At 47.1% G+C, this 24,701-nt stretch overlaps 2 protein-coding genes and 1 long non-coding RNA gene across 8 annotated transcripts in view; 2 read left to right on the plus strand and 1 right to left on the minus strand.

Annotated features, from left to right (window-relative positions):
* znf652 (zinc finger protein 652) overlaps positions 1-8,990 on the plus strand; it is a 47,774-nt gene extending 38,784 nt beyond the window's left edge. For all 5 annotated transcript variants that reach the window (XM_088623109.1, XM_088623108.1, XM_088623110.1 and 2 more), the window contains exon 6: positions 309-8,990. In XM_088623109.1, coding sequence (XP_088479235.1) covers positions 309-874 — 566 coding nt within the window. In that variant the 3' untranslated portion in view covers positions 875-8,990. The remainder of the gene's footprint in view (positions 1-308) is intronic.
* A 5,195-nt stretch (positions 8,991-14,185) lies between these two features.
* On the minus strand, positions 14,186-17,770 carry LOC148638507 (uncharacterized). 2 transcript variants are annotated; one of them, XR_015931004.1, is made up of 2 exons: positions 16,998-17,770; positions 14,186-15,734 (listed from the first exon to the last, which is right to left on the minus strand). It is a non-coding gene; the product is annotated as an uncharacterized LOC148638507 (long non-coding RNA). The 2 variants fall into 2 exon arrangements; XR_015931003.1 differs by having other exon boundaries at positions 14,186-16,548.
* A 63-nt stretch (positions 17,771-17,833) lies between these two features.
* Positions 17,834-24,253, plus strand: phospho1 (phosphoethanolamine/phosphocholine phosphatase 1). The gene is made up of 4 exons (XM_088623112.1): positions 17,834-18,080; positions 18,290-18,356; positions 19,698-19,777; positions 22,954-24,253. Exons 1-4 carry the CDS (start codon positions 17,992-17,994, stop codon positions 23,900-23,902), a joined length of 1,185 nt encoding a protein of 394 aa, XP_088479238.1. The 5' UTR covers positions 17,834-17,991; the 3' UTR covers positions 23,903-24,253.
* Positions 24,254-24,701: the final 448 nt, after the last annotated feature.

Genomic DNA, 24,701 nt, shown 5'->3' on the forward strand with positions numbered 1-24,701 from the left:
CTGAATGACAAAACATATCTAAAGAGATTGTTTGAGCTTTCAGTCATACAGTAGCTCTTCTTTGAGTCTTGGAGGCTCATTGTTATAGTTGTCCCGTGGAAACACTGTGATTGCAGATTGTTACCAGTGCCAGCCAGGCTGTGTGACTGGGCTGTGGGGCAATCAGGTGCAGCATCAGATAGCAGGCTGCTTCTAGTTCAGCACACTCAGTAGTGTAACTCTCTGGTTCAGGCCCTTGCTGTGGATGAACCCAGCATCCTTCTTGGATTTGTATGCGATCAGACCCTGTGTTTTCTCGCCCGGCCCAGGAGAGAAGCCCTTCATCTGCGAGATCTGCGGGAAGAGCTTCACCAGCCGGCCCAACATGAAGAGGCACCGCCGCACGCACACCGGGGAGAAGCCGTACCCCTGCGAGGTGTGCGGCCAGCGCTTCCGCTTCTCCAACATGCTCAAGGCTCACAAGGAGAAGTGCTTCCGGGTCACCAGTCCCGTCAACGTGCCCCCCGCCCTGCCCCTCCCCCTCACCTCCTCCTCGTCCGGCGCCGCCGCCCAGGCCCCGCCCCCGGTCCCCCCGCCCGCGTCCTCCCCGTCGCCCACCAGCCCCCCCGCCGGCGCCCCCCTGGGGCTCAGCCCCGTCAGCGCGCCGCCCCCTCGGCCCCTGGGCCACCCCTTCTCCCACCTGCACCTGCACCCCCACCACCCCCACCATCCCCACCATCCCCACCACCACCTCCCGGTGCCCCCCGTCTCCCACCTGCCGCCGCCCCCCGCGCTCTTCAAGAGCGAGCCGCAGCTCAACCACAGGGGCCACGGCGAGGACAGCTACCTGCGGCACCTGGCCGACAAGAACTCGGGCGCCCCGCACCACCACTGAGCTCCCGCCAGGCTCCGCCAGACAGACCCGGGATCCTAGAGCATACAGAACTGGGCGTCTCTTTAAAAAGAGAAAGTGGGTGTGTTGGTGTGTGAAAGCCTTTGTATCCAGAAAAGAAACCGTGGGCCTGTTTCTCGCTCCTGGGATGCGACGGCTCGGGTCTCCGGCCGAGCTGGAAAGGTCTTCCCGACAGCGAGCGGCGCGAGTCCTGCCTGGCCCTCCTCCTCGTGCTGCTGAGGTTTTCATTTTGGTTGAACCGGTGGGTCTGGTCTCTCGAGCCCGTGAGCGTTGGACTGGCGGCCCGTAGTGAAGCACTTAAAAGCGGCCCCTGGCGCTGGGAAGAGGCAGGGGTCTGAGACACTCGCTGGCCGTTTTTCCACACAGCGGGTTCTGTATACAAGCGTACTGCACACACGCACCAACACACACACCCGCGTTACCATATTCTACAGTGAATTTTTTTAATCAGATTCTATTGTTTCCCACAACCTCATCCTTGTCTGAATTTTTTATATACAAATAGCTATGTCTGTGAATTAATTTCAAAACCCTTCCGTAACAGTAACCACGCGTGAGTCCCCACACATTTCTGTCTGTGTGCGTGTGCGAGAATGCACGTGTGTGTGCCTGCATATATGGCCGTATATACGTTGTTTTGGGGAATTTGGGAACGTGACCCAGGTCAATTAAGTAGGAGGCTGGATGTGAAGGAAGTTAGTTTATTTGTGTTGTAGCACAGCATTTAAGATCATCATGATTGTATTTGACAAAATCTCACCACCATAGCATAGAACACTAATGCAAAACCTAACACTGATTTTTCAAAAGATCTTTCTTAGTATAACAAAAGTTCTCAGTATTCTGTGCAACACAAACTGTTACAGGAGAGATACAGTAGCTGTGATTGTTTTATCAGGCTGTGTTTGCGCTCTCAGTGGGTTCCCGAAGTCCTCCCAGAGAAAAAACAGTTTCGCTTAGAAACACATTTTCATGTACACTGACAGCAAACTGTCCACTCCTTCGCGGACAAATTATAGATGGACAGTAACCCAGACAGATCACACACAGGGCATATCTATGTTCAGTGAAATCATTTAAAGAAAATGTAGAATTCTTAAACCTATACATTTAGCAAAAGAAACAGGTAAATGTCTTTACTCTGCTGCTGTATATATTTGGTACACTTAGTTTTCCCAGTTACTGACATTCATTGAGTTGGCCTTTTGTTTTTTACAAAGTGTACTCTGACTGGAAAAAGAAATGTTTCGCACAGAAAACCTTCTTTTTAAAAAAAGGTTCTGTTATTAATGTTCTGTTTCTACTCTGTACGTGATACCCGAATTGTTCGACAAGAGTCGTTCTCTTGTGCATGTGAGTGGACAGAGGGCTCCCTATCACAGTGAGTCAGCTGCTGCCTGCTAACCGGTGGGTGAATTGTGCATTAAAAGTTAAAAAGTTTTCACGGGTTGTTCCCTTGTGCCTTGAAACCCCGAGGGAAAGCTGTTGTCTGACGCTGCTGAAAAACTGTTGGGAAACCCTGGCATGGGGCTTCAGTGAGATCGAAACTTGATCAGAACCGAGCTGCTTTTTAGGTTGGTATCCTTGACACCTAGCTCTTCATCTGACCTGATCTGCTCACATACTAGAATGGAATTAAACACGGCGATGCATCTAGAACTCAATACTGGAATGAAATACATCCCCGCCATGTTACTGAATGACCCTTCAGGTGCGTGTTCCACAAGTCTCCATTTGTGTGAATGTGCACTAACTCTTGGAGAGAAGGAGTCTCTCTAACTGTTTGCTTCTGAGCCACTAGTATGTCTTCATAACCACAGACAAGCCACTGACTGCTTAAAGAGAGAGCTCTGAACCTTCAGAAGTCATTGCAGACAGTCGGTCCAGAAGCTTTCCTCTGTATTTCAGAAGGCTTTTCAATATAAGAATTACTCTACTTTTACATATTTTCAGTCACAGAAACTGCTCCTAACTATATCAACTTCTTAATTATATCAAATTAGTAATGCATTTTTACACGGCATTTCTACAACAGAAACTGATTTGTGACATTAAATAGAAATGCATATGACTGACATTCCATAGCTTAGTCCCCTTTCGCACCAATAAAAAGAAACCTTTTACTATGTCCTTTTGTTTTTGAATCTTGTGATACATAAAAGTTGCTTGCTCATGCATCACATTTCAGATTACGTTTTATGAGCAGAACAAAACAAAGGATGATCAATATAAATGTTCTCAGTCACTATACTGTGGTGAAACAGTATTGCCGATTCCCTGGTCAGTGTGCGATTGGATCGAGTGGTTCTTGTGCCATTCTGATTGGTTCACTGGGGCAGATATGCACGCACATTTTCAGGCTCACGCTGGCAGGTTTGTTACGGAAGGTGATTACTAGCATTAAACACACCGGTGCAGAAGACTTCTGATGAGTTTCTGCCCTTTCCTCACAACTGCCTCTGGTCCAGAACAATAAACAGCATTAAACACCTAAAAATTTGACTCTTTGACAAGAACACACCCATATCAACTCGTGCCAGCAATATGTCAGTTTTTTTTTTCTCGGAGACCAATTTTTGTGATATTCTTTCCAGATGAGGTATGCTTTTTTAATTTCCTGGCACAGCCTGTTTCTGGAGGACCCTTGACTTGTTAGGACCTGTTTACCAGTATAAAAAGCTCCTCAGAATGTGTGACTGGACTTGAGCATTACGTTTATCACTGTGTATCATAACAAAGCTTTTTGTAAAAAAAAACAAATTATAAAAATGTGCAAAAAAAGAATTTGGAGACCAGCTAAGACGACAGTCCCCAGTTCTAGCTGCGCTTTGTTGAACGGAACAACATGAGGAAAACAATGTATTTGATGTATCTAGTTATCTACCGCACTCTCTTTTCCTACAAAACTCTTTTAGAGATTTTTTTTGCATAGACATATTTACTAGCATTATTTTTAAAGTGAAATTTATTTTATGGCGCGGTGTAATTTTTTTTTCCTGTGTAGCTGGTCCTATGTAGTATGACAGATTTAAGAAAATCAAATTATAATCTTTTTTTTTTTCTATAAAATGTGATTTCAGAGGTTGACATGTCACCCTGCCTGTCCCTGTGCCCGCTGGCTCCCGCTCTCACAGCTGACGGCCGGGGGGTTCTTGGCCAGGTCTCGGTGCTTCTGGGCTGTTTCACCTTTGTTCTTGATTGCTGGAGCAAATTATACGCTTAATTAGCCGTAGATCCCTCCTTTCCCAGGTCTTCATCAGGTGATGGGTTGTCCACACCTGTAGGCCCAGGAGAGTTGGCCCTGCGGAACCAGACCCTGGGCCCTGCCGGTTCTACATGTGCTGAGAGAAGGTGGTGGTCCAACGTGTTCCAGATAATTCGTTCAATTAAGTAATTAAGATCAGAGGTGGAATATAAACCAGAAATCCCTGGTAAAGAGGTATTGAGCATGCCGGCTAAGGATGGAGATCAGACCCTGACTCAATATTTGATCTTTCAAACTAATAGTGTCCATTTCTTCTTTAATTGGCAGTTACCTTCATTACAGTCTCTGATTTGCTCTATGAATATGAATATTCATATCTCCATAAGTACTGCAAACCTTCCGCAGGCCCTGGGCTTCCCAAGCTGTGTCTGTTTGTCACCCAGAGTTTTTCTTTTGGTAGCTTTTATTTTTATGGAGTCTAAGGTAATGGTGGATCCATAGCTAAAAGGTCAGTGAATGTCGTCTCGGGTCACATCAGCAGTGCAGGTAGCTTTCTGCTTCCCTGGATGAAGGCCTTTCTCCTTATAAAGGCTGATACAGTTAAGGTCTCGCTGCTGGATCACTGTAACGCATACAAGTTGGAAGATGAGCCCATGTGAGCTCCTCCAGTGGTGTCTTGAAGACATTTTCAAGCTAACCCCACCAGAAGAATATGTTGCTCTTTTAACTTCTGAGCGCAGAAGTCTGGAAGCAGGCAGTTTACGGGCCTGAAAGTGGTCTGTCATGGCAAACCCACTTGTGTGCTTCTATGTTCTTTAGTAGAAAGAGTTACACTAAACATTGTTCACTCAAACCAGGTGACAGCCTGGCAAGGGTCCTTGTTTTGTTTGCAAAGCCCCTAGTTCGAAGAAGAGTGGAAGGCCTGGGTCTGTTAATTAACAATCCTGCGCGTGCAGCTGCTGTTGAGGGAAGGTGTGTTTCCCGCCCCACGCTGTGAGTTGTTGGCGTGCTTCTGTCCCGGTCCTGGGTCCCAGAGACCCGCTGGGCGTGAGGGGGAGACACCAGCAGAGGGACGGGTGTCCGTTTTCATGCTGTTATGGGTCTTTTGCCCCAGTTTGGCCAGGAATGTGCAAGGGTGGATTTGCTGCTGAAGTACTGTCGTACCCCGGCCTTGGCGGGCAGGACCGAAGGCTGCTGAACAAGTTCCTCGCTCCAGAAGTGCTCTTCCTCGTCTGCGTGTGTGCCTGCGGCATGAGTGTGTGAGGTCGTCGGGGATCGTGGGCGTTCCTCTGCTTAACAGGAGCTCATCGGCTAAAATGCTCTTCAGCTGACTTTCTTTCTCTGTACTTGGCCTCATGATGTTCTTTGTGTTACACGGTTGTTGATTCTTTAAATGACACCGTTGCAGTTTCTGCCGTTGAAGATGTGGGGGTATTTAGTTACATAGTGTGTGTGTATATAGCAGTTCAAGGTCTTCTCTGGTGGGTGCCCTTTGTGTAAGAGGGTGTGAGACCCAGACTTGTTATCTGGGAGGAGCTGGTGAGCTAAGCAAGCAGTCCAGGGAAATCGCTAAAAGTTACAAGCAGGGGGACACCATACAATTCTTGAAAATAATTTTTGTGCATAATAATTTTCATTGCTCATTGCTTTGCTAAATTGATTTCATTTATTTGTGTTTAGCAGTTAAATTCAACGGTATCTGTCTAAATGCCCGACTTATGTCGTGGACAGTAGTTGTCGTTTTTGGCTCTCCAGCGATCGGGTGTTAGAGGCTGTGCACTACAGAGAGGTGTGCTCTTCCTTTGGGATGAATGCAAATAAGCTCTGCGCAGAGTTCACATTTAGTGAAACTGACTTCATGCTCTCAGAATAGATCTGAGTTTTATTACAGGTTGTGTATGTGGAGCTTTTTGTTTTTGTGGCTTGTGTTTTTGAGTTGTAGGTTACTGGGTTTCTGCTGCACATTAGTAACAGGCGATATGTTCTTGATCTTAAACACGAGCTGAAGGGTGGTGCAGGACGATACACTGGGAGAGCCTCGCTGAGAGCGCAGCGTGCCCTCCCTCAGCACGGCACAGCCTCTGGCTTCTCACTCGCGCTGTAGAGAGCACCTGGTCAGAGTAGAAACACAGCTTGTTTGTCGCTGCTGACTGGCTCCACAGTACACTTGAACTCCTTCGCTGAGGAATGTGGAGCTGCAGGCTCAGCAGCTTCAGTGCGGCTGGGTGTAGCCTTTCTTTGGCCAGGCCTGCTCATGGCTGTCTGGTTCTCTGACAATGACAAGGATTTCAAACCCTGAATGTCCAGGGTTGATCGGGCACGTCTTGTGTGAGAGAAGATGTTCAGTTAAGCTGCATGATAATCAGCCATGAGTGTGTGAGGTGCTGAGCTCTCGCACTCAGGCTAACGAAGATGCAGTTTCTCTCCTGGGGTCCCTCCTTCTGCCAGTCTGTAATTCATTAGCTGTTGTGTTCTTAGCTTATAGAGTTACAAGAATGTAACTTGAGCTATTTTTCCCTCCTCGTTGAACAAAAGAACTCTCTGGCCTCTTGTGAAGGACACCTCTGGACCACCTGCTGCAATGACTGTATGTCCAATTCATGTGTTTGGACCGTTACTGAAAGATGTAAAAATAAGTGGAGCCCTGTTGTACTTTCCAATAGGAGCTGTAGCTGTACACAAACTTCTAAACTGGATTGAGTTTTGGGCTATGTGGCTTGCACAGGGATTGGGTTCAAGGTTCAAGAGGAAGTGTACTGTTCTATTGTCTGTGGAGGGAAGGGAGTATTCACTGTGCAGACCTTAGTCACAGCTAGCAGTGCGTCGCACAACAGCCTTGAGCCCATTCAGTCCAGTTTGCCCATTTGCTTGTCACTATCTTAATTAACCCCTAATCCCACAAGCAGCTTTATAAAATTGTGCCTCATGGTCTCTCTCCTAAGTGCTCCTGAGCAGAAGGACTCAAAACACTAGTTTTATGAGGCATCATAGTCTTCTAGAAAGAAAAGCAGACAAAACTGCTTCTGTGTGCCTGGACTCTGCTCTTCATGTGAGCTCCAGCTTTTTGCCACAAAAATTTCTTCTAAAAAATATTCTGTGTGTACGCTGCTGGTTTCTCTCTGGAGGGTAATAACAGCGTTTCCTTGCCCAGACTCTGTCTCAGCACCGGCCTGAACTCTTGCAGTCAGAGCTGGAGGGGCTGTTCTGTCCTTGCAGTTCATGAAGACATCTGTCTCTTCAGATGGACTCAAGTTTTTGGTCCAAACCTGGAATTTGTAGCTGTTTCCTTGTGCTTTGCCGGTTCTCACTGTCACCCAAGCCCTCTTGAACCTGGTGCCCTGGAGAGCTCAGCAAGTGGCTGTTTTTGAGGCTGGATTGCAGTTGTGCCGAAGGTGCTGAGGGGTCTGAGTTTGTTGGCCTGTCTTGTTTATTTCTCTCCACTTCAGCTAGAGCCCCAGAGCTGTCGGAGGACTCTGGGAGTGTAGATAGACGACTGTGTGTGCGTGCCTGCCAGTGAGCAAGTGTGCGTGCGTCTGCAAAATGAGCTGTAGGGCTCGTCTGAGGGTTCCAGCCAGTCTGGTCTAAGCTGTACATTTGAGTCACTTCTGGAACGATTTGCTAAGAGCTGTATAAGCAAGAAATGGGATCCTGCCTTTCCCTTGTGTGTGGAAAAAACCCTTGCACATTTGGTTGAAAGCTTGTTTGCTGTGTGTGATTTAGGATGCATTTTTGTGACCTAACTGTTGCTATCCTTTAGAACTGAGAGAGGTCTTTTACACTTGTTGAGACGTGTTCATTTGCAAGGGGTATCAAAGTAAGCTTATTCTCAGAGTCTTGATTTTAAAACTTTTCTGGGGTAACTCTTAAGGATGCCCCAGCTTTAACAGTATGCCCAACACCTGGACTCCACTTTCTAGACCTTGTTGGCAAAGCGAACGTCAGCGTGTCAGTCGGGCTCGGGGCAGCAGTGCAGGCAAGAATGGCAAAGTGACAAGAAGGTGTTTTTCACATCTTGCATCCTGGGGGGGGGGGCTGTTTCCTGCCAAGGTTAGCAGCAGCTGGACGGGTATCTGGACAAAACAAAACTGTGAGCGATTCTTCGTCCTTCACTGCTTAAAAATACTCAAAAGGTTTAACTCCTTTGATATTGACCTTCTGCACTTTAATGCTGTGTATGTTAAACTTGGAAATGGGAAAGCAAAGCAAGAAAGCTTTATATTATTCCCTGGAGAAGGGTGGGAATTCTGGCATGTTGGTGATCTGGGAGAATGATGGGTTCTGGAGTGGGAATATTGTTTTCAAAAAGCAGGTTTTGCCTTGGTCATTTCTACATTTTTAAACCAGATGTGAAGTCATTGCCCACATTTCTTTTAACGTGTCTCCACCATGTTCTGCGATCATAAAATTGATGATTTGCATTTCTGCAGACTCCAGAGCATTGTGCTGGGCTGTTGTTCGCCCTCAGTCTGTTATCAAGGGGTTCCTGCGGGGTGTCACCCGGCCCGTACCCCACACCCTTCGCCTCCTGCATTAGTGTTACTGCGTTATTGTGTGGGAGGGCTCAGGGAGGGGTCCCCACTCACACTGTGCGCCCCTCTTCAAGTACGGTTGATTTTCCTTTCCTTGTTATTTAGAATGCACTTTCTACTAAATCATTGCTAGTTAAAAAAGAAAGATCTTTATTCTTTAAAGATTGTTTAAAAAGCAAACTACTTTTTATGAATTTTTAACCACTCAATGTAGCATTGTGTATTTTATTCTCGTGAGTATCTGGTACACATTGTGCAGCTTTATAATGTTTCGGAGGTGGAATAATGCTGGGCCTTTTTTGATAATGTACGTTAACAGACCTTATGCTAACTTTCAAAGTAAAAGAAGTAGCCATAATTCTCACCTCCTTGTGTATTGTCGTTCTTTGCTTGTTTTCAAAAACCTACAAAGGGTTTTGGTGACCAGTGCGGTATTTTTGTGTGAAATTGTGAGACGTGGCTCCTGCTGTGTTGAACTTGAACGTGATTTTAACCCCCCTGCTATCCAGAAATGTACGTTTCTCCATCTTATTTCATATAACGTGTTTCTTTTTTTTGTGTAAGGCTATTGTGGCCCAGCCTGTTTTGAACGCTGTGAGAAAGTAATATAGTTGTTTGACATTTTTCTTGACTAATTATCTAACCTGTATTTCAGTCCTACAGCACCTGGAGGTCAGTACTGCCTCTCCTAAAGCCACCTATTAAATAATCATGCCATTGCAGTACCTTAATCATCTCAATTAGTCATTTAATTTCTACTTTTACATGCATAACCATGTAGATTAACATCCGTGCTTATCATTAGTATCACAGACAATGCCACAGGCTTGACACAGACATGTACAGTATATACAATATATGTGTGAACAGAGCCATTTTTGTTTGAAGAGATGAAAAATACTGAAGTCAGAAAGTAAGCTTCAGATGCTTTAAATATAGTAGCGTATATTAAAACAATGTAAGACCGAAAATAAGAGATCTCGAGAAGTATGCAAAGGTCACAGTTCAGTGAAGGAGATCCTGCAGTGCATTATAATTTGACTCCTTATCATTGGTTTACCTGCTGTGTCATGGATTGATGTTGTTGTGTGAAAACCTGCTGAAATGAGGAAGCACTGGAATTTCGACATCCTTCATCCCGCTGGTTTCTCAGAGCTCCTGTTTGTCTGCTCTGGATTAACATTCCTGATCAAATCCAAGAAGAAAGGATCCAAACTGCACACGTTTGGTCGAGGTTCTGGCTGGTTGAAATGGGTTTTCTTTTTCAATTGGTCTGGGTTTGCAGTCCGTTTTCCAGCAGCTTCACTGAAGGTTTTAACATGGTCTGGATCTTGTTCTGTGCATCTGTCGTGGCAGGGCGGTGTGTGTATTTATTAACTCCTCAGTTCTATTTTGTTTTGTGGACAACTCTCAAACCACTGTATTCGATTGAACATTTTGGCCGTGTATTGGAATCGGAGAGGTGAGACTCCAAACCTCTTACATCCTCCAGCAGTGCGTTGGAGGAAATGTTCTTTTCAAAAGGCGTGATAAAAAAATCTGCTGTTTTTGGAAAGGTATTGTGCAGCAAAATTCCTAGTGCCACATGATGTTGTTCATGCCACATACACAAAAGGCAGCTGTATGAGGACAACAGAGCCTTCGAATTTGATTCCATGTCTCATATCATCTTAAAATTCATTTTTTTTACTTGTAGAATTTCTCTTTTTATTCCACATTTGCAAGAAGATTCTCAGCTTTTGGGAAATGCTTTACCCATCTGATATTCTCAAGGATGATAATGTGAGCGGGCCAAATATCCTCCGAGGCTCACTGACACATTCAGTATGTCGTTATGTGCCTTGATCGTGTAACTGGCGTTGTCTGAGGGCCAGAGCGCTGGCTCTGTGGCTCAGGATCTGCGCCTGTGGCTGGAAGGCTGCCGGTTTAAATCCTGCGCCAGGCAGAGGAATCCTGCTCTGACCCCCAGCTTCTCTACCTGTCTGTGTCTCATGGAGAGCAAGCTGGGGTATGCGAAATGACAAATTCCTAATACAAGAAATTGTATAGGGTCAATAAAGTGATCTTTCTTATCACTATGTCCGGCATCACTGAGGAGTTATTCAGAGGACTGATCAACTGGTGTGGGTAGAATATGTCAGTTCACAGGTCATTATCCTTGTAATACGAAGTGTGCAAAGCTTAGCAATTTGTAATATCTTTAGATTGCTCTGTAACTACAGACACACTGCGAGGCGATCTGATCAGTGTTTTATCTTTTGTGCAGATCGGTGGGATGTGGAGTCCTCCTTCCTCAGTATCTGCTGGTACTGTGCAGAAACCCGTTGACTAGCTGTAGGAATTGACCTGCTGCTTATTACAGTTCGTGTTGAGAAGTGCTCCTGTCTTGGGATAGTTGAGTTTTTGTACTGGCGCCTGTGTGATCAAAATCATAGATTTTGGCTCATCTGCATCCCAACATTTCTGCCGTTTTTTCTTCCCACAGAACTGTCTCACTAGTGTCAGTTTTTCCTTTTCTGTGTTTTTGTGGTTTTGAATTTCCGTCTTTTGTTCTGTTTTGAGTGTGTTCCAATGATGAATTGCAGGTTATGCACTACTAATACTGTAAGATACTTCCACCCATGTCCGTGACACCAGGTGGATTATTGTTGCTGTCATTCACTGAAATGCTTCAGTGTAGTTCATACATCAATGTATTTATTTGCACTTTTGAACTCCTCGTATTTAGTTCCTGATTGTATAATTAATCTCGGCACCTGTGCTGATAACGTAATGCTGGGTTAAGAGTGACTACAGGGACACCTGGAGGATATCGAAGGAACTGTTGAGACATACAGCTGTTTTAGAACTTCAGGTGTGTGTCGTTCTGTCCATGCATATGAAACAGAACAAAATACAGGGCGTCCCATTTATATCGATGCATTTATTTGTGTAATAAAACAAGAAAACCACACACTGATGAAATATTGAAGTGCAAATGTGGGAGTCGTGTCCCCTGACGTTTCCGAACAGTCTGAACTGTGTATGGTCGGAGGTGCAGATGGAGCAAGAGACTTGTTCTGCTGGGAGCCAACAGGCTGACTGAGGACTCTGCTCTCGCTGCAGCTGTGGCAACCAAGTCGTTTTAGGTGCTCAGATGTACAAATGCTTCCTGTTTCACGACGCTAGCTATGGTCTTTGTTGGTGAAGTGTAAATATGCATAAAATATTCCACTGGAGAACAAATCACTGCAACATGCAACTTCCTAACTTTCTAGAACTGCCTTCCCATAGTAGAGACCAGCTTTTCCCATGGTGCCCTGCGGTCCAGCTTTTCTTGATGCCAATTCAATTCAGAAAAAACAAGCTTTTCTGAGAGTGCAATTCAATAATATAATGTTTTGCATGTCTCTTAAATAGAACAGCAAATATTAATCCATATGCTTGTGGAAATAAACCATTTCAATAAACCGTTAAATGGAAAGAAAATAACTGTTTACACTGCAAACTTGAAGAATTCAGAAGCAGTGTAAACAAGGATGAACGGAATTTAAACAGAAGCTTTCAGTACACAGACTGCAGACTGTGCGTTGGACAGCAGGCAGACAGGCCCCCCTCATGCACCCTGCCTGTTTGCTGAAGACCACTGTCCGATACTGCAGACAGTATTATGAATGTGGATGTGCTTTTATAAACCACAACCACAAATTGTTAAGAGTCAATTATTCACAAAAAGACTCCTTGTCCTGTAATTATTGTAGGGCAGCATGGTGGTTTAGTGCTGTTGCCTTCCAGCTCTTGGGTCCTGCCTTCGACTCCAGGTTGGGGAACATCCTGTGTGAGTTTGCATCTCTCTTTGCTTGATCTCTCCAGGTACGCTGGTTACTTCCCACCTCCCAGACGCATGCTGGCTAGATTAACTGACATTTCTAAATTGCTTCTGGGTGTGAGTGTGTATCCCATCCTGGGTGTACTCCCGCCTTCTACTCTGGGATGGGCTCTGGATTGCCATAATTCTCTCCAGGAAGAAGTAGATTCTGATCATGGATACATGGATAACTACAGCTTTCAACACAAAGCGTAATCGGAAACAAATCAGTGGCAAAACTTTACTTATCCTGATCAGCCTCCTCAGTTTCTGTACAAGAGCCTTTTCTAGCTTCAGTCCAGCACCCAGTGCTCTTTCACTGCCCTACAGGAGTTCCTCAGTAGAAGTTCATCCAGTCATTGGCAGTGGATTATTTCTGGTAAGCATCAGAACCTAAAGCCTGCCCAGCAACAAAGGGGGCAAGATGGGCTTGCAATCTGGACAGAATGCCAGTCCATCATATGGCTCACACACACATACAGGCACACAGGGAACTTCAGACTGATCGGCCTGACCAGGATGCCTTTGGAATCTGGGAGGGAACCACAGCACCAAAAAAAAAACCACACAAGATTGCGAGAAGAACATTCAAACTCCACACAGAAGGTGCCCATGACTCCCGATCTCTGAAGCAGCAACACTAACTTGCTGCTTGTAGATTGGATCCACACAATCATAGTGGGCAGGCACTCCTAAGGTCTAGTGTTAATCTTGTGTTCTATCAACGGTTGGACCTTCACTAGCCTAGTTCCTTATAGCCTTCCTGTGCTTTGATGACACCAGCGGTCCTAAGTATTGCACCGTTTTCTCACACCGGTCAGTGACTGAAGGTGTGACTATTGTTTCTCACAAGGAGAAGATCTGGCACCTCCTGAGTGGCTCAGATGATGATGGTCACAGACATCCTGATTTCCTCTCTGCCTCCAGCACAATAGTGACCCTGAAACTGCAAGCTTCCCTGTCCAGAGGATTCTCCTGTTGCTGTGAAGCTGGTTCGTACTCCACTGCTAGTATTTTCTTCTCTGTAACAAATTTGTTATAAGTATAGCTTAGTGTGGGTTTCATTCAGGTTGATTAGAATCTTTAAAAGCCTGCTCACAACAACTCAAAGTAAACTGCACAAGAGCTGTTTTAGTAGCTGAACTATCACACTTACTAGTCAGATCCTGGTTACTAATTGCCAGGTATCTGTTTTAATTTAATCTTTTAACTAGAAAAATCGATCAAGAACAAAGTCTCCTTCACAGTGATAACTTGGATGCCCTTTTCATCCCACTGTCACTATATGATGCACCCTGGAGTAGGATGCCATATACATCAACACTGAGAGGCAGGTCTAGGTAAAATGTACACAGAAAAACAGCTGTAAGGCTCTTTTATTTATACTGTAAGGGGAACCAATTAGCCAAAATCACACAACAAAAGCCTTAGCTCTCTTTTAGTTTCTCACTTGATGTCTCTAGTTACCTCTCTGAACAATGGTGTTGCTTGTCTCCAAATAGCAGATGTTGATTGATACTGGAAGCCTCAGCTTCCTGGCTTTTAAACATCCACCAAGTGTCATGTGACTGAGGATGGCCGGTCATCTCCCCCCCCCCCCCCAGCTTTCTGGGAAATGTAGTCATTTTCTCTGAACATAGTGCCTTCTCACACTAGGTTTTAAAACACGTCTTTTCTCACCAAGATCAGGATATCAAACAGTAATCCATTCGTTCTTTGCTTCTGTAACAGAATCATTTTATTTACTGTTTTGTATTCTGAGAAGCTTTAAAAATGGAACAAATGCACATGGTTCCGTCTGTCGCATCTACAGGCTGTACAGGGATCTCAGATGTTTCAGGCCAGAAGACCTGCAGTTGGGTACAATTACATCAATTAGTCCAGTTGTTAAACAGCTGTGTCACACCTATTATACTGTGCACAGGAAAACTGTTTTGTCATTTTTCTTGCTATTAATCTAGAGAATAAAAACCAGCATTTCTGTATCAGTCAAAAGAAGGCCTGATCTGCTGCTCATTAGTCTCCTCGTTGTTGTCAACTGAACCCGTTCACCTCAGTTCATTAACTAAGAGCTGTGGAGATGGCCTGCAGGCATCGGCTGTTGAGTAACAGTCTTGATTTCTATATATAGTCCAAACTCCAGGATTCCTCCTGCACTGTGGTCAGCAGGATTTACAGCAGGAGCCCCTCGGGACCCACCTGCCATGAGAAGTGCGATGTATATTCTCACAGAGCATGTCCGGGACGTGCAGCCCTCTGCTTTGTGAAATGTCCGACTTGTGTAAGGGATCCGCCCAGAATGAAATGGGCAGGGTTCCTGGTAAGAGAGTGTTCAGAGGGAAAATGCTCTGGGGTATCAGGTGAGAGCAGTGCCTTGATCCCCTCCCAGTGTCCCAGTAGCTGCACAGCATGTACTTGATGTCTCGTAAAACAACGTGTTGTTGCAACATGCTGGGCTGCTCAGAAGCCCATTCGGACAGGTGACCTAGACGCAGCACAAGCTCAGTACTTGCTGTCTCATCAGTTCCTTCCCTTCTGAATACAATTGCATTGGTTTAATATTCAATTATTCCTATGGTGGTTTCTGAAAAGTGGTTAAAAATAACAAGAATAAAAAAAACACGACTTTAAACTCTTAAACTGGTTTTGTGAAAGAACCTGCTACATTCTTCTAGAGGAGTAATTAACACATGCCTTTTCCAGTTTTACTTGTAGCAGTTTTCCATTCAAATAGCAACTTGGCACCATTTGATTCCTAAACTGGAGTAACCTCATGCAGGGGCAGATCCATTCATACATTCTCCCTAGAAAACTATGATCTGATTGGTCAATGAAAATTTCCAAAAGGCGATATGAGGTATCTTCTCCTGAGTGGGGGCAGGGAGCACAGGCGGTGTTTCTGAAGGCAGGTTGAGTCCCAAGCCCCAGGTTTGCTGCCCTGAGTCTGGGCTGAGTGGTTAGTGAGCTCAGACTGTATTTCACAGGTATGGGAGGCTGCCCAACAGTGGCCCCTGTGAATTCCCATGAGCCTGTGAGCGTGCAGTATTGTCAAGGAGGATCACTGCTGTGGTCTATGCTTAGATAGGTTTTACTGCTGGCAAGATCCTTTGTCACTGTGAAATAGAGACAGACATTCTGTTGTGTGACGGTAATGCACAGTCGGGAACAGGACACTGGGCTGGATTCTCTTCATGCCTTCATGATGACTCCTCTGCAAGCTCCGTACTCCAACTTCCCGTGGGCTGTGTAAGCAGAGGCTCCCTATGCTGAAAACGTTATGGTTCATTTTCACAGAGATGACAATCGTATGGCTTCCACAGCACAAAGGATAAAAAGGTCATCAGCTTTAGGTGAACTAGTTGGAAATCTGACAAGTCTGGGCCCATTTGTGTGCACACAGTTCTGAGTTCTGCTAGGTGTCACAGCTCATTATCTGAAGTGCCACAAGCAGGCTCTGTCAGAGCCGCGTGAGGGAAGCCAGCCAGGGCGCCTGAGCGGGGCAGTTCTGGGGCACTTCATGGGTGGAAGGGGTTGTGGGGGTAGCGGTAGGATATGAAAGTGGCGTAAAACCAAGTCTTAAGAACCGGCAGCAGAGACCCTGGATCCCCCCTGCATGAAGCGAGCTTGGCCCTCCTGCCTGGGTGTTGGCAGGGCCTCTGTGTTGGATGCACAGATATCTGCAGTGCGTTCGCAGCGCAGGCCGGCTGCCCAGCCTCCTTCCACAGCCTCATGCAGCCAGGGCTTTAAATAGCAGGGCGTGGCCGTTAATTAGAGGCGTCTGGGAGCCAGTGGACCAGCCCTGCGCCCCGGCAGGACCAGGGGCTGCGACACAGAAACACAGCTGCCGGCCCAAGTGCCACAGTGTCACGTGGTGCAGGTGCAGCGCCAGTGGTCTCTGCGTCATGGGCTCCTCCCGTAAATCACTGTAAACCACCGCTGAGTCCATCTCGTATCCTAGTTAATGGGTCTGCAAATCTCCCCCCCAGGTGTTCGAGCCGGCAGCAGATGAACACCGCCCTGGCTGAAGAAGCGTCCTGGCGTGACGAGGGACTGCATCACCTGCAGCTGCTGAGCCCTAGTGCAGGAGGTGGGAAGAATGAACGCAGGAGAGGAAGAAAGGCCACAGGAAGGAGGAGTCTGCCCCTCGGCTCCCTCAGCTGAGAGGATCCCTTTACAAATCTAGCTGGGGAGCTGCTTCCACAAGCCCACAGCTTCCACCCACTCCTCCAGTGCAGAGCCGGAGCCTGTCCTGGCACGCAGGGGGTGCAAGGTGGGGTAGGTCTGGACAGGACACGGACACACACACACGGACACACACCAGGGCCAATGTTTCCAGGAGCCGATTAACCTGCCACTATGTTTTGGGGAGGAAGCTGGAGGCCCTAGAGGAAACCCACGCAAACATGAGGAGAACCCATGAACTCCACACAGAGAGCCCCCCAGGAACTGAAGTGAGCACCGCGACCCCTCAGGCCCCCCTCGTTTTGTGTAAAACACAGTGTGCATTTAGGACTAAAAACACACCTGCTTGGATTCTGCTTTGCCTGATAATTGTTCGGTGGCACTGCGAGCTGACTTCGTCAGGGTCGGGTCGTAAGCAGCAGCGTGTGGCTGTCGTCTCTGCGCCTTATCGCTGTTCAGCACACGGGCAGCCAGGATGGAGAGAGCGCCCTCCTTTTGCGATAGCACCGCTTTCATTTCTGTGCCGGACCGACGGTCTTGTTACAGCAGATAGACTCGTGTGCAGGAGCCTCGTTGTTTTACACGTACGCGAAACTTTCCTTTTGCAGCTGCCATCGCAAAACCCACCTCCCTGCGGGGTCTCCGCTCTTCCCCGTCAACTTTCTTCTGTTCTCCCGAATGCAGCCGTGGCGCTCCGGCGTCTCGCCTCGGTCTCCCACGGGCGGCCCGAGCGCCTCCCCGCCGGGGAGCCCCCGCTCGCCGCCCGGGTCCCTTTAATCTCCGCAAAGGGGCGGTCTCCATTGGATGCCGGCAAGTGACGTCACAAGGATGTCTTGTCCTGGCTTGGCAGCCCTTTAAATGGGCAGAGAGGCGCTGATCCGAGCGGAAAATTACCCGAATCACAGGAATGGGTGTCAGCGCTGCCGCTGGGCGACCCGGGGGGACACACTGATGAAGGGGACCGAGACTGGCATCGGACGGCGAAGAAGCCGGAGCATGCACGGCGATTCTGAGTTTCTGGCAGCCCTCCAGCCCTGAGCCTGCTCCGCTGTGTTAATACTGCAGCTGCCCGGAATGCACTTTGCCCAGCGCCTTCGGAGAGCCGGTAATTATTGTGTAACATCTATTTTTTCTTCTTTACCCTCCTTTCGTTTTGCTGTCTGTTAACGTGGGCACTGGGTGTGAACGGGGGAAAATGCAGGCAGGCGACTAAAAATAAACTTGTTGACCAAATGCAGAGACGTGCTGTAAACAGCCTGAAGTCCGAACGCAGGACAGTAATTTTGCCCGGTGTTAATTAAAAACAAATAAGTGTCATTACCCTGAAGGGTATGTAATGCTCGTCCAGATTGTCCTTGAACTGAAGTCCAGGTGTCGCGGAAGAGGACAGTTCACAGAGGACAGGGGACACGTCCCGGGCTCTGTGTGAGTTCACCGCAGTGATACAGTAGTGTGCCCTTGAACATAATACGTCCAGCTCCGTGGGTGTATATATATCTCTTCCACATACTTTCTACGGTCTTGGTTGCGACACTACCTCACGTTTAATGTTTTGTAACTCGCTGGGATGTGCACTAAACGCTGTTATTTTTATAATTTGACGACTTGTTATTTTTTTCTTGTATGTCCTACAGATTAGCGGGACCGCTGGCACAGTGGATAAGAAACGCCAATACAATTGCGGAATACCCCAGCGAAACGGTCAGTTGGTGGTATTTATTTAAATTAATTAATAATAACCAACACCCCCCCCCCCCCCCAAAAAAAAAAAAGTTGAGATATTGCGCATGGAAACGTAACTTTATAAATAAATCCTCAGACACTGTTCATTTATTGCACTTTGATGCCGATACAGATTTCATCATCTGACCCCTGGCGTTTTGACAGCCAGCGAAGCGCATTCCTAATTTCTTTTCGGTAAAAGATGTGAACTCTGCTGTTGTTAACCTGCGTCTTGCCACGGCATAGCCACATTATTCTAACGCTGTCAGGGAGAAAGCTCTCCTGCTGCCTGCTGTCTCCCTGGAGATTGCCTTGTTAATGGCGCTATTTCATCCCAAGACCCTGCATACATTCACGCTGTATGCATGGAAAGGTAGAATCAGGCTCATGCCAACAGCACGCCTAACTTCCACAACGACAGAGCTCACCCCCTGCGTGTGCGCGCCCCCTTAACTTAACAAGGCAGTGAACAGCTCTTAGTTCTTTTGGCTAGCAGAGACGAGCTGTCTGTCATGTTATACTTTCAGTTCTGGCCGTGTGGGGTGGGATACGGTGGCAGAACATCATGACATTTAGATTTAGCGATCTTTTTAACACTGAACTGAGGTTGGCGGAGAAGAGAGCGCCCCCTGCAGGGCAATCGCCTGCGCGCCTGTGTCTGGGTTGAAAGCAAGAACATGCCGCTGTCCCGCGAAACTCGGTCCGTCTGGAAACTCGCAGAGAACCGATCCGCTTATCCTGTCAGAAAGAAAATCATTGAAAGAGCAGCTGATTCAATCTGCATTGAGGCTGTAGAGGGCCAGCAGCAGGTCAAGTAGGTACCAAAATGATCTCCAGTTACCACTATTTCAGTTGTAGTCAGTTGTCATATTTAGTCAAATATGTATATTCAAAATGTTTTACATTTGTAAGAATTTGTCATAATATATTGCATGAAATAACCAAATTAAAAGTCTGAAATCCTTACCTTTATTGAAGATGTCGTGTGTGAGGAGTATTTAAGTGCCCATTCATTAGTGCCCCTTGCCCAAGAACAGGACGTCTTCTCGGGCTGAAATGGAAGACGGAGTGGTAACTGAGCTGTGTGCACAGTGCAGGCAGTTATTTAGTTACATACAGTACCTAAATACTTTAAGCAGAGACCATGTGGCTGTCAGGCTGGAAACCTCCGTAAGATGTGACAATTTAATATACAAAAGATGGACAGTGAGGAACAGTACAGGAGTCACTGGAAATAGACCAGAGCGCCTGTTCGATCTGCGAGCGGAGATTGTCACTCCTGTTTGTTCGGCTGCATTGTTAGGATTGTCTTCTCTTCAGTGTCACTTCAGAGGTTGGAGGATTAGACGTTTTCCGAAAGCAGACCCGTCCGTCCCAGTAAGATGTCTCTCCACATTCAGGTGCCTTGGACTGGTCCAATATTAGGACTTTAGTGGGAGAGGGTTAGCATCTGTTGTAAATATCAGTTTCTGTGTTTTGTGTGAGTTCGTTTGTTTAAAAACGCCTTTCTCTGATAAGCTTGTGCCTGTTGTTCCCAGCAAACTGTTGAAGACAGAAGTTGTTGCTCAATATTCTTTAATCAGTGGGGCTGTGTTATTATTTAACTTGTATTCAGGCTGGTATAGGAACAGACTGTAATTAATACTTATTTAACCTGCATTTCTTCTTTTATTCACTAACTACCCTATAGAAGAAGGATACTGGGACAATATGGATATTTAAACAATGTTCTGTTTCTATTTAAATGAAGTTCTATCTTCAATATATTTTGTTTTACGTTTGCTTATTATTTTACCTTGTGTTTCTTTCTAGTAAGTTTATTATTTTACAGTACATGGGGTGAAAGTGACACACCCTGGAGTGGAATGTCAATTAGGATAGTTGATAGGTAGGTCAAGGAAAAATAGACACTCGAAACAGCAATGATCTAAAGAAATAGTGCTCTTCTATTTACAACGAGAGACAAAAGAAAACTGCTATCTCCAGTAACATATTTGAAAAGCTTTGAGCTTCTCATTCAATGTGTTCAGTCCCTCCCTACCAGTAGCTGGGCAGCAAAGCTCTTTACCAGCTGCTTAGCAAAGTCGTTTTCTCTGAAACCCTCAAGACTCACAAAGTTCTTGTTTGTCGGTCAGTCAGATGCTTCTGTACCTCTGGTGCAGCTTGCATCCCCAGAAAGCAATAAAAACCAGTGCTAGACGCCTCCAGTTCCTGGTTTAGAAGCGGTCATGTGACTGTTGTCTTACACCACTTGGACAGATGAAAGGATGGCAGGTCATTCCCCCCCCACAGGTTTCTGGGAAATGTAGTTCAGAGAAGGATCTTGAGAGTACTGTGTCAACGGAGGGTGGGGTGGCCCAGAGAGAGGGCAGTGTCACAGTAGAACTGATTTCTGTTTTCAGGTGGAATTCAAAGCTTTTCCCACCCTGAATAATGGATGATGCCTCAAGCTTTTACTGAAGCAACAGAGTGACCAGTGTGGGCTGGACTTACATGAAGTCCAGGGACCCTCTTTTCTCCTGCGAGGGGCTGCCCTGTCATCATCTACTGCTGCCGATTTTTTCCTTTGCAGTTTCCCAGCTGTGCTCCCTAGGGTGATGGGAAGTGGACGGGATTGCAGAGCAATCCGAACAACTTCCTGTCCCTCAGCCGGCAAGCTGCTGGACTGCAACAGGCATTGCAGGATACCTGACCAGCAATAAAAACCTGCAGACAGGCACACCTGTTACCTCTGTAGGTTCAGTCTGCCCTCTGTGTGTGAAAGACTCGCATTGTTGACTACGTCAGGGGCATTTGCATACACAACGAATTCAGTTTTATGGTGTTTAATTGCAGTGTATACTCAGCATTGCTCTTCCTGTTCTGACCTCAGGCGTGAAGTTCAGAGGAAAGTGCACTGAAGCAAACAGCCCGTTATTTGCGCACATTGGCTGTGTGCTGCAGTACCTCTGGTGTCTGCACTGACTTCTCATTGAGCCAATTGTGACAGACTGGGATCAGTCTGGACAGTCTGGGTGTTGATTTCAGGTCTTATTCAGAGGATTACTTGATGACCCTGTATTTCGTGGGCTTCAGGCCTTCCTGAATGGAATATGTAGGCTTTCCTACAGTCTTCTCCCTATTTCCTAAAACAGCAGAAATCTCTTTAATGAACGATAAAAAAAACAGGACCTCGAGGTTCGACTGAGTTGACACTGAAAGCTCTTCGTTTCAGTCATACGTTTAGTCATGTTTTGCTTTGTCCCTCACAGATCACCTGGTGAATCTTTAATTACAGTACTTGAGTGGTTTGTTTTCTAATTGTACCCTTGTGCATCACATTGGGCCACAGATTGATAGTTTGTCCATTTCTGGAAGAGGAAAATGAAAAGGCTGTTTTGCTGACAGGGAGCACTCTTGGAGGATCCTTTATTTAGTTATGACTGAAAGCCAGACCTCAGAGGGGCAGAGAGGTAAATTTACACCCCGGAATCAACAGGAAGCTGGGAGGTCTGGCGTGTCCTATTATTTAGTTGGCAGGGAGAGAGAACTGGACTTTGGTGCTGTGTCCACAGCAGTCCTGTTCTAGAACATGATGCATGCTGTATTACAATGAGCAGACAGCAGTAATGTGTACAGCGGTGCGATACCAATCACAGACACTGGACGCTTGCTCAGGTAGAGCCATCCTTGTGCCTCTTAGGGCCTGACTGCCACAGATGCTCATGCACCAGCCCAATCATACCATGATGCCTTGAGCACGCACTGCAGAATTCCACCTGGGTGTGGGAGTGCTTGTGGCTGTATGATTGGGCTGCCTATCTAAGCAGGAGATATTCCAGCTGTCCTGAGCCACACTGCTAGTCAGACTTCTCAGTAGGTAGTTTCCATACCAGAGTCACTTCACCTCATTGGGCCTGTGCAGAAGTGGACTCACTTGAAGTAAAACAGCAGATCTGTAGCAGGGACTTGTTATGACAGGGTAGCGACCCACCTGTTAAGAGAATTAACCACTATGCTACACTGCCCTGTAGTTTTGCCAAATTATCTTAAGCGTTTATATGAATGCTGCTCAACTGGCAAGAAAGGGCAGGTGTGTTTGACTGTCAAAAGGCTCAGTTGACTTGCAAAGCCTTTGTTTCCCTGGTTTGTGCACTTATTGCTTTTTTTTAAAGAACCCCCTTCCTACATTTATTCGTGGCTCCTGTGCTGAGCCCAGCTGGGTTTGGTCACACCCAGCAGCCAACAGTTACACAAACACACCTCCTGAGTTTTATTGTCTCCCTGGAGATCATAGGCTCAGAAAAGCCATGTAATACCAGTTTATCGACAGGTTCATTTCATACTATGTTCTTCTTTGTTCTTTATAATCACCATTAATAAGTGATAATGCTTTTTTAAAAAGTAAGCTTGGAAATGAGACCAAATCACAAAAATTAAGATACACTGTGACCCTGAGTGTGAAGAGCCTGTGAGAAAAAGGGTGGATAAGAGTATAGCTCCTGTCTAAATCACACTGCATTGCAGGATGAGTTTTAGGTGCGAACTGTGTATTCTTACTAAAAGTTTTGTTTTTCTTTTTCTTTTATCATTCTAGTTCTCCTTCCTATTTGGTGCTTAAGTTTGCCAGATTGACCAGATTGCGGTTTGTGTCCGGAGTTTCCTTGCTGTCCGGGACCAGGCGGAGGCAGTTGGAAGGAGAGGGGCAGCAGGCGGCCATGAGGGACTCTGTGTTTAAATGCTGTTTTGTCCCTCCCCCTCCCGCCCCAGGAGAGGAAGAGCCGGCCGCGGACATGGCGGGTCCCGGCGCCAAGCGCTTCCTGATCTTCTTCGACTTCGACGAGACCATCGTGGACGAGAACAGCGACGACGTGGTGGTGCGGGCCGCCCCCGGGCAGGCGCTGCCGGGCTGGCTGCGCGAGACGTACCGCGAAGGCCACTACAACGAGTACATGCAGCGGGTGCTGGCCTACATGGGCGAGCAGGGCGTGCGCGAGGAGGCCATCCGCGCCGTCATCGAGAAGATTCCCGCCTCCCCCGGCATCCCGGCCGTCTTCCAGTTCCTCAGGTCCAACCAGGACCTCTTTGAGATGGTCCTGGTGTCCGACGCCAACGTCTACTTCATCGAGACCTGGCTGCGGGCGGCCGGCGCCCACCAGCTCTTCCGCCTGATCATCAGCAACCCAGCCAGCTTCGACGCCCGGGGCCACCTGGTCCTGCAGCCCTACCACTCCCACTCCTGCCCCCGCTGCCCCGCCAACATGTGCAAGCGCAAGATCGTGCGCGAGTACCTGGCGCGGCGGGCAGAGGAGCGCGGCGGCCGGCCCTTCGAGAGGGTCTTCTACGTGGGCGACGGAGCCAACGACTTCTGCCCCTCGGCGGTGCTGGGCAAGGGCGACACGGCCTTCCCCCGCCGGGACTACCCCATGCACCGGCTCATCTGCGAGATGCAGCGCAACCAGCCGGGCGTCTTCCAGGCCGCCGCGGTGCCCTGGCAGAGCGGGGAGGGCATCACCGCCTGCCTGAAGAAGCTGCTCGGCAGGTGAAAGCGGGCGTGGGGAGGGCTGCTCTCGCCAGGCCCCGGCTCAAGGAAAACCAAGCACTTTAGGATCAATGGCGGCGTTTTTATAAAAGCATTTTGGACCAAAGTGTTCCTGATTTTGTCAACCCAGGAAAAAAAAGTCTGTTACTAATTAAAACAAGAAAAAACACGTTCTTATGCAAGTTCTGTTTTTGCATTGTGATGTAACCATGATATGTTTGCTTTTAGTTTTTTCCAGTCCCCCCCCAAACCTCTGACAGTGATGGAGCTCTTAACCGCATATTTTGTTAATTGGGTGTGAAAGGCCCTGGAGCAGGCTGTCAAACAGCAATGTTAATAAAAGAGACTCAAAATAGCTGCGAGGTAAAGAGATAGTGCTCTTTTGGTTAACTTGAGAGACAACTGAATACCAGCAAAACTCCAAAACACAAACAAAAGCCTAAGCTGTTCAAGCTTCTCATGAGACGTGTTCAATCAGCAGCTGGGCTGTGTCTCTTCCTCTAAAACCTTCAAGACTCAAAACATTCCCATCAGTCAGCCTGTCAGTCAAGTGCTTGAGTCTTTCTCCCTCCCTCTGGTACAGCTTACACAACAGAGAATCTGCGTTGTTTCCCAGGTAGCAGATAACGACCAAAGCTGGAAGTCTCAGTTTCCTGGTTTTCAAACTGTTACGTGACCTGTTTGCTTACACCAATCAGTCAGGTGACTGAGGATGTCATTCCCCACCAAAGGGAATGTAGTTCAGACAGGAATTTCCATTTTGTCTGTACCTCCTGCCTTCTCACACTGGTTATGAGTGATAT

Source organism: Lepisosteus platostomus, chromosome 28, assembly GCF_059453375.1.
Source record: "Lepisosteus platostomus isolate fLepPlt1 chromosome 28, fLepPlt1.hap1, whole genome shotgun sequence".
NCBI classification, from domain to species: Eukaryota; Metazoa; Chordata; class Actinopteri; order Semionotiformes; family Lepisosteidae; genus Lepisosteus; species Lepisosteus platostomus.

What these genes read in the sequence shown, in the direction of transcription:
- phospho1 (XM_088623112.1), top strand. Translation starts at nt 17,992, where the DNA reads ATGCTCGTCCAGATTGTCCTTGAACTGAAGTCCAGGTGTCGCGGAAGA. An exon ending in GGACACGTCCCGGGCTCTGT is followed by an intron (nt 18,081 to 18,289) that starts GTGAGTTCACCG and finishes TATGTCCTACAG; the next exon opens with ATTAGCGGGACCGCTGGCAC. An exon ending in AGATGTCTCTCCACATTCAG is followed by an intron (nt 19,778 to 22,953) that starts GTGCCTTGGACT and finishes TTATCATTCTAG; the next exon opens with TTCTCCTTCCTATTTGGTGC.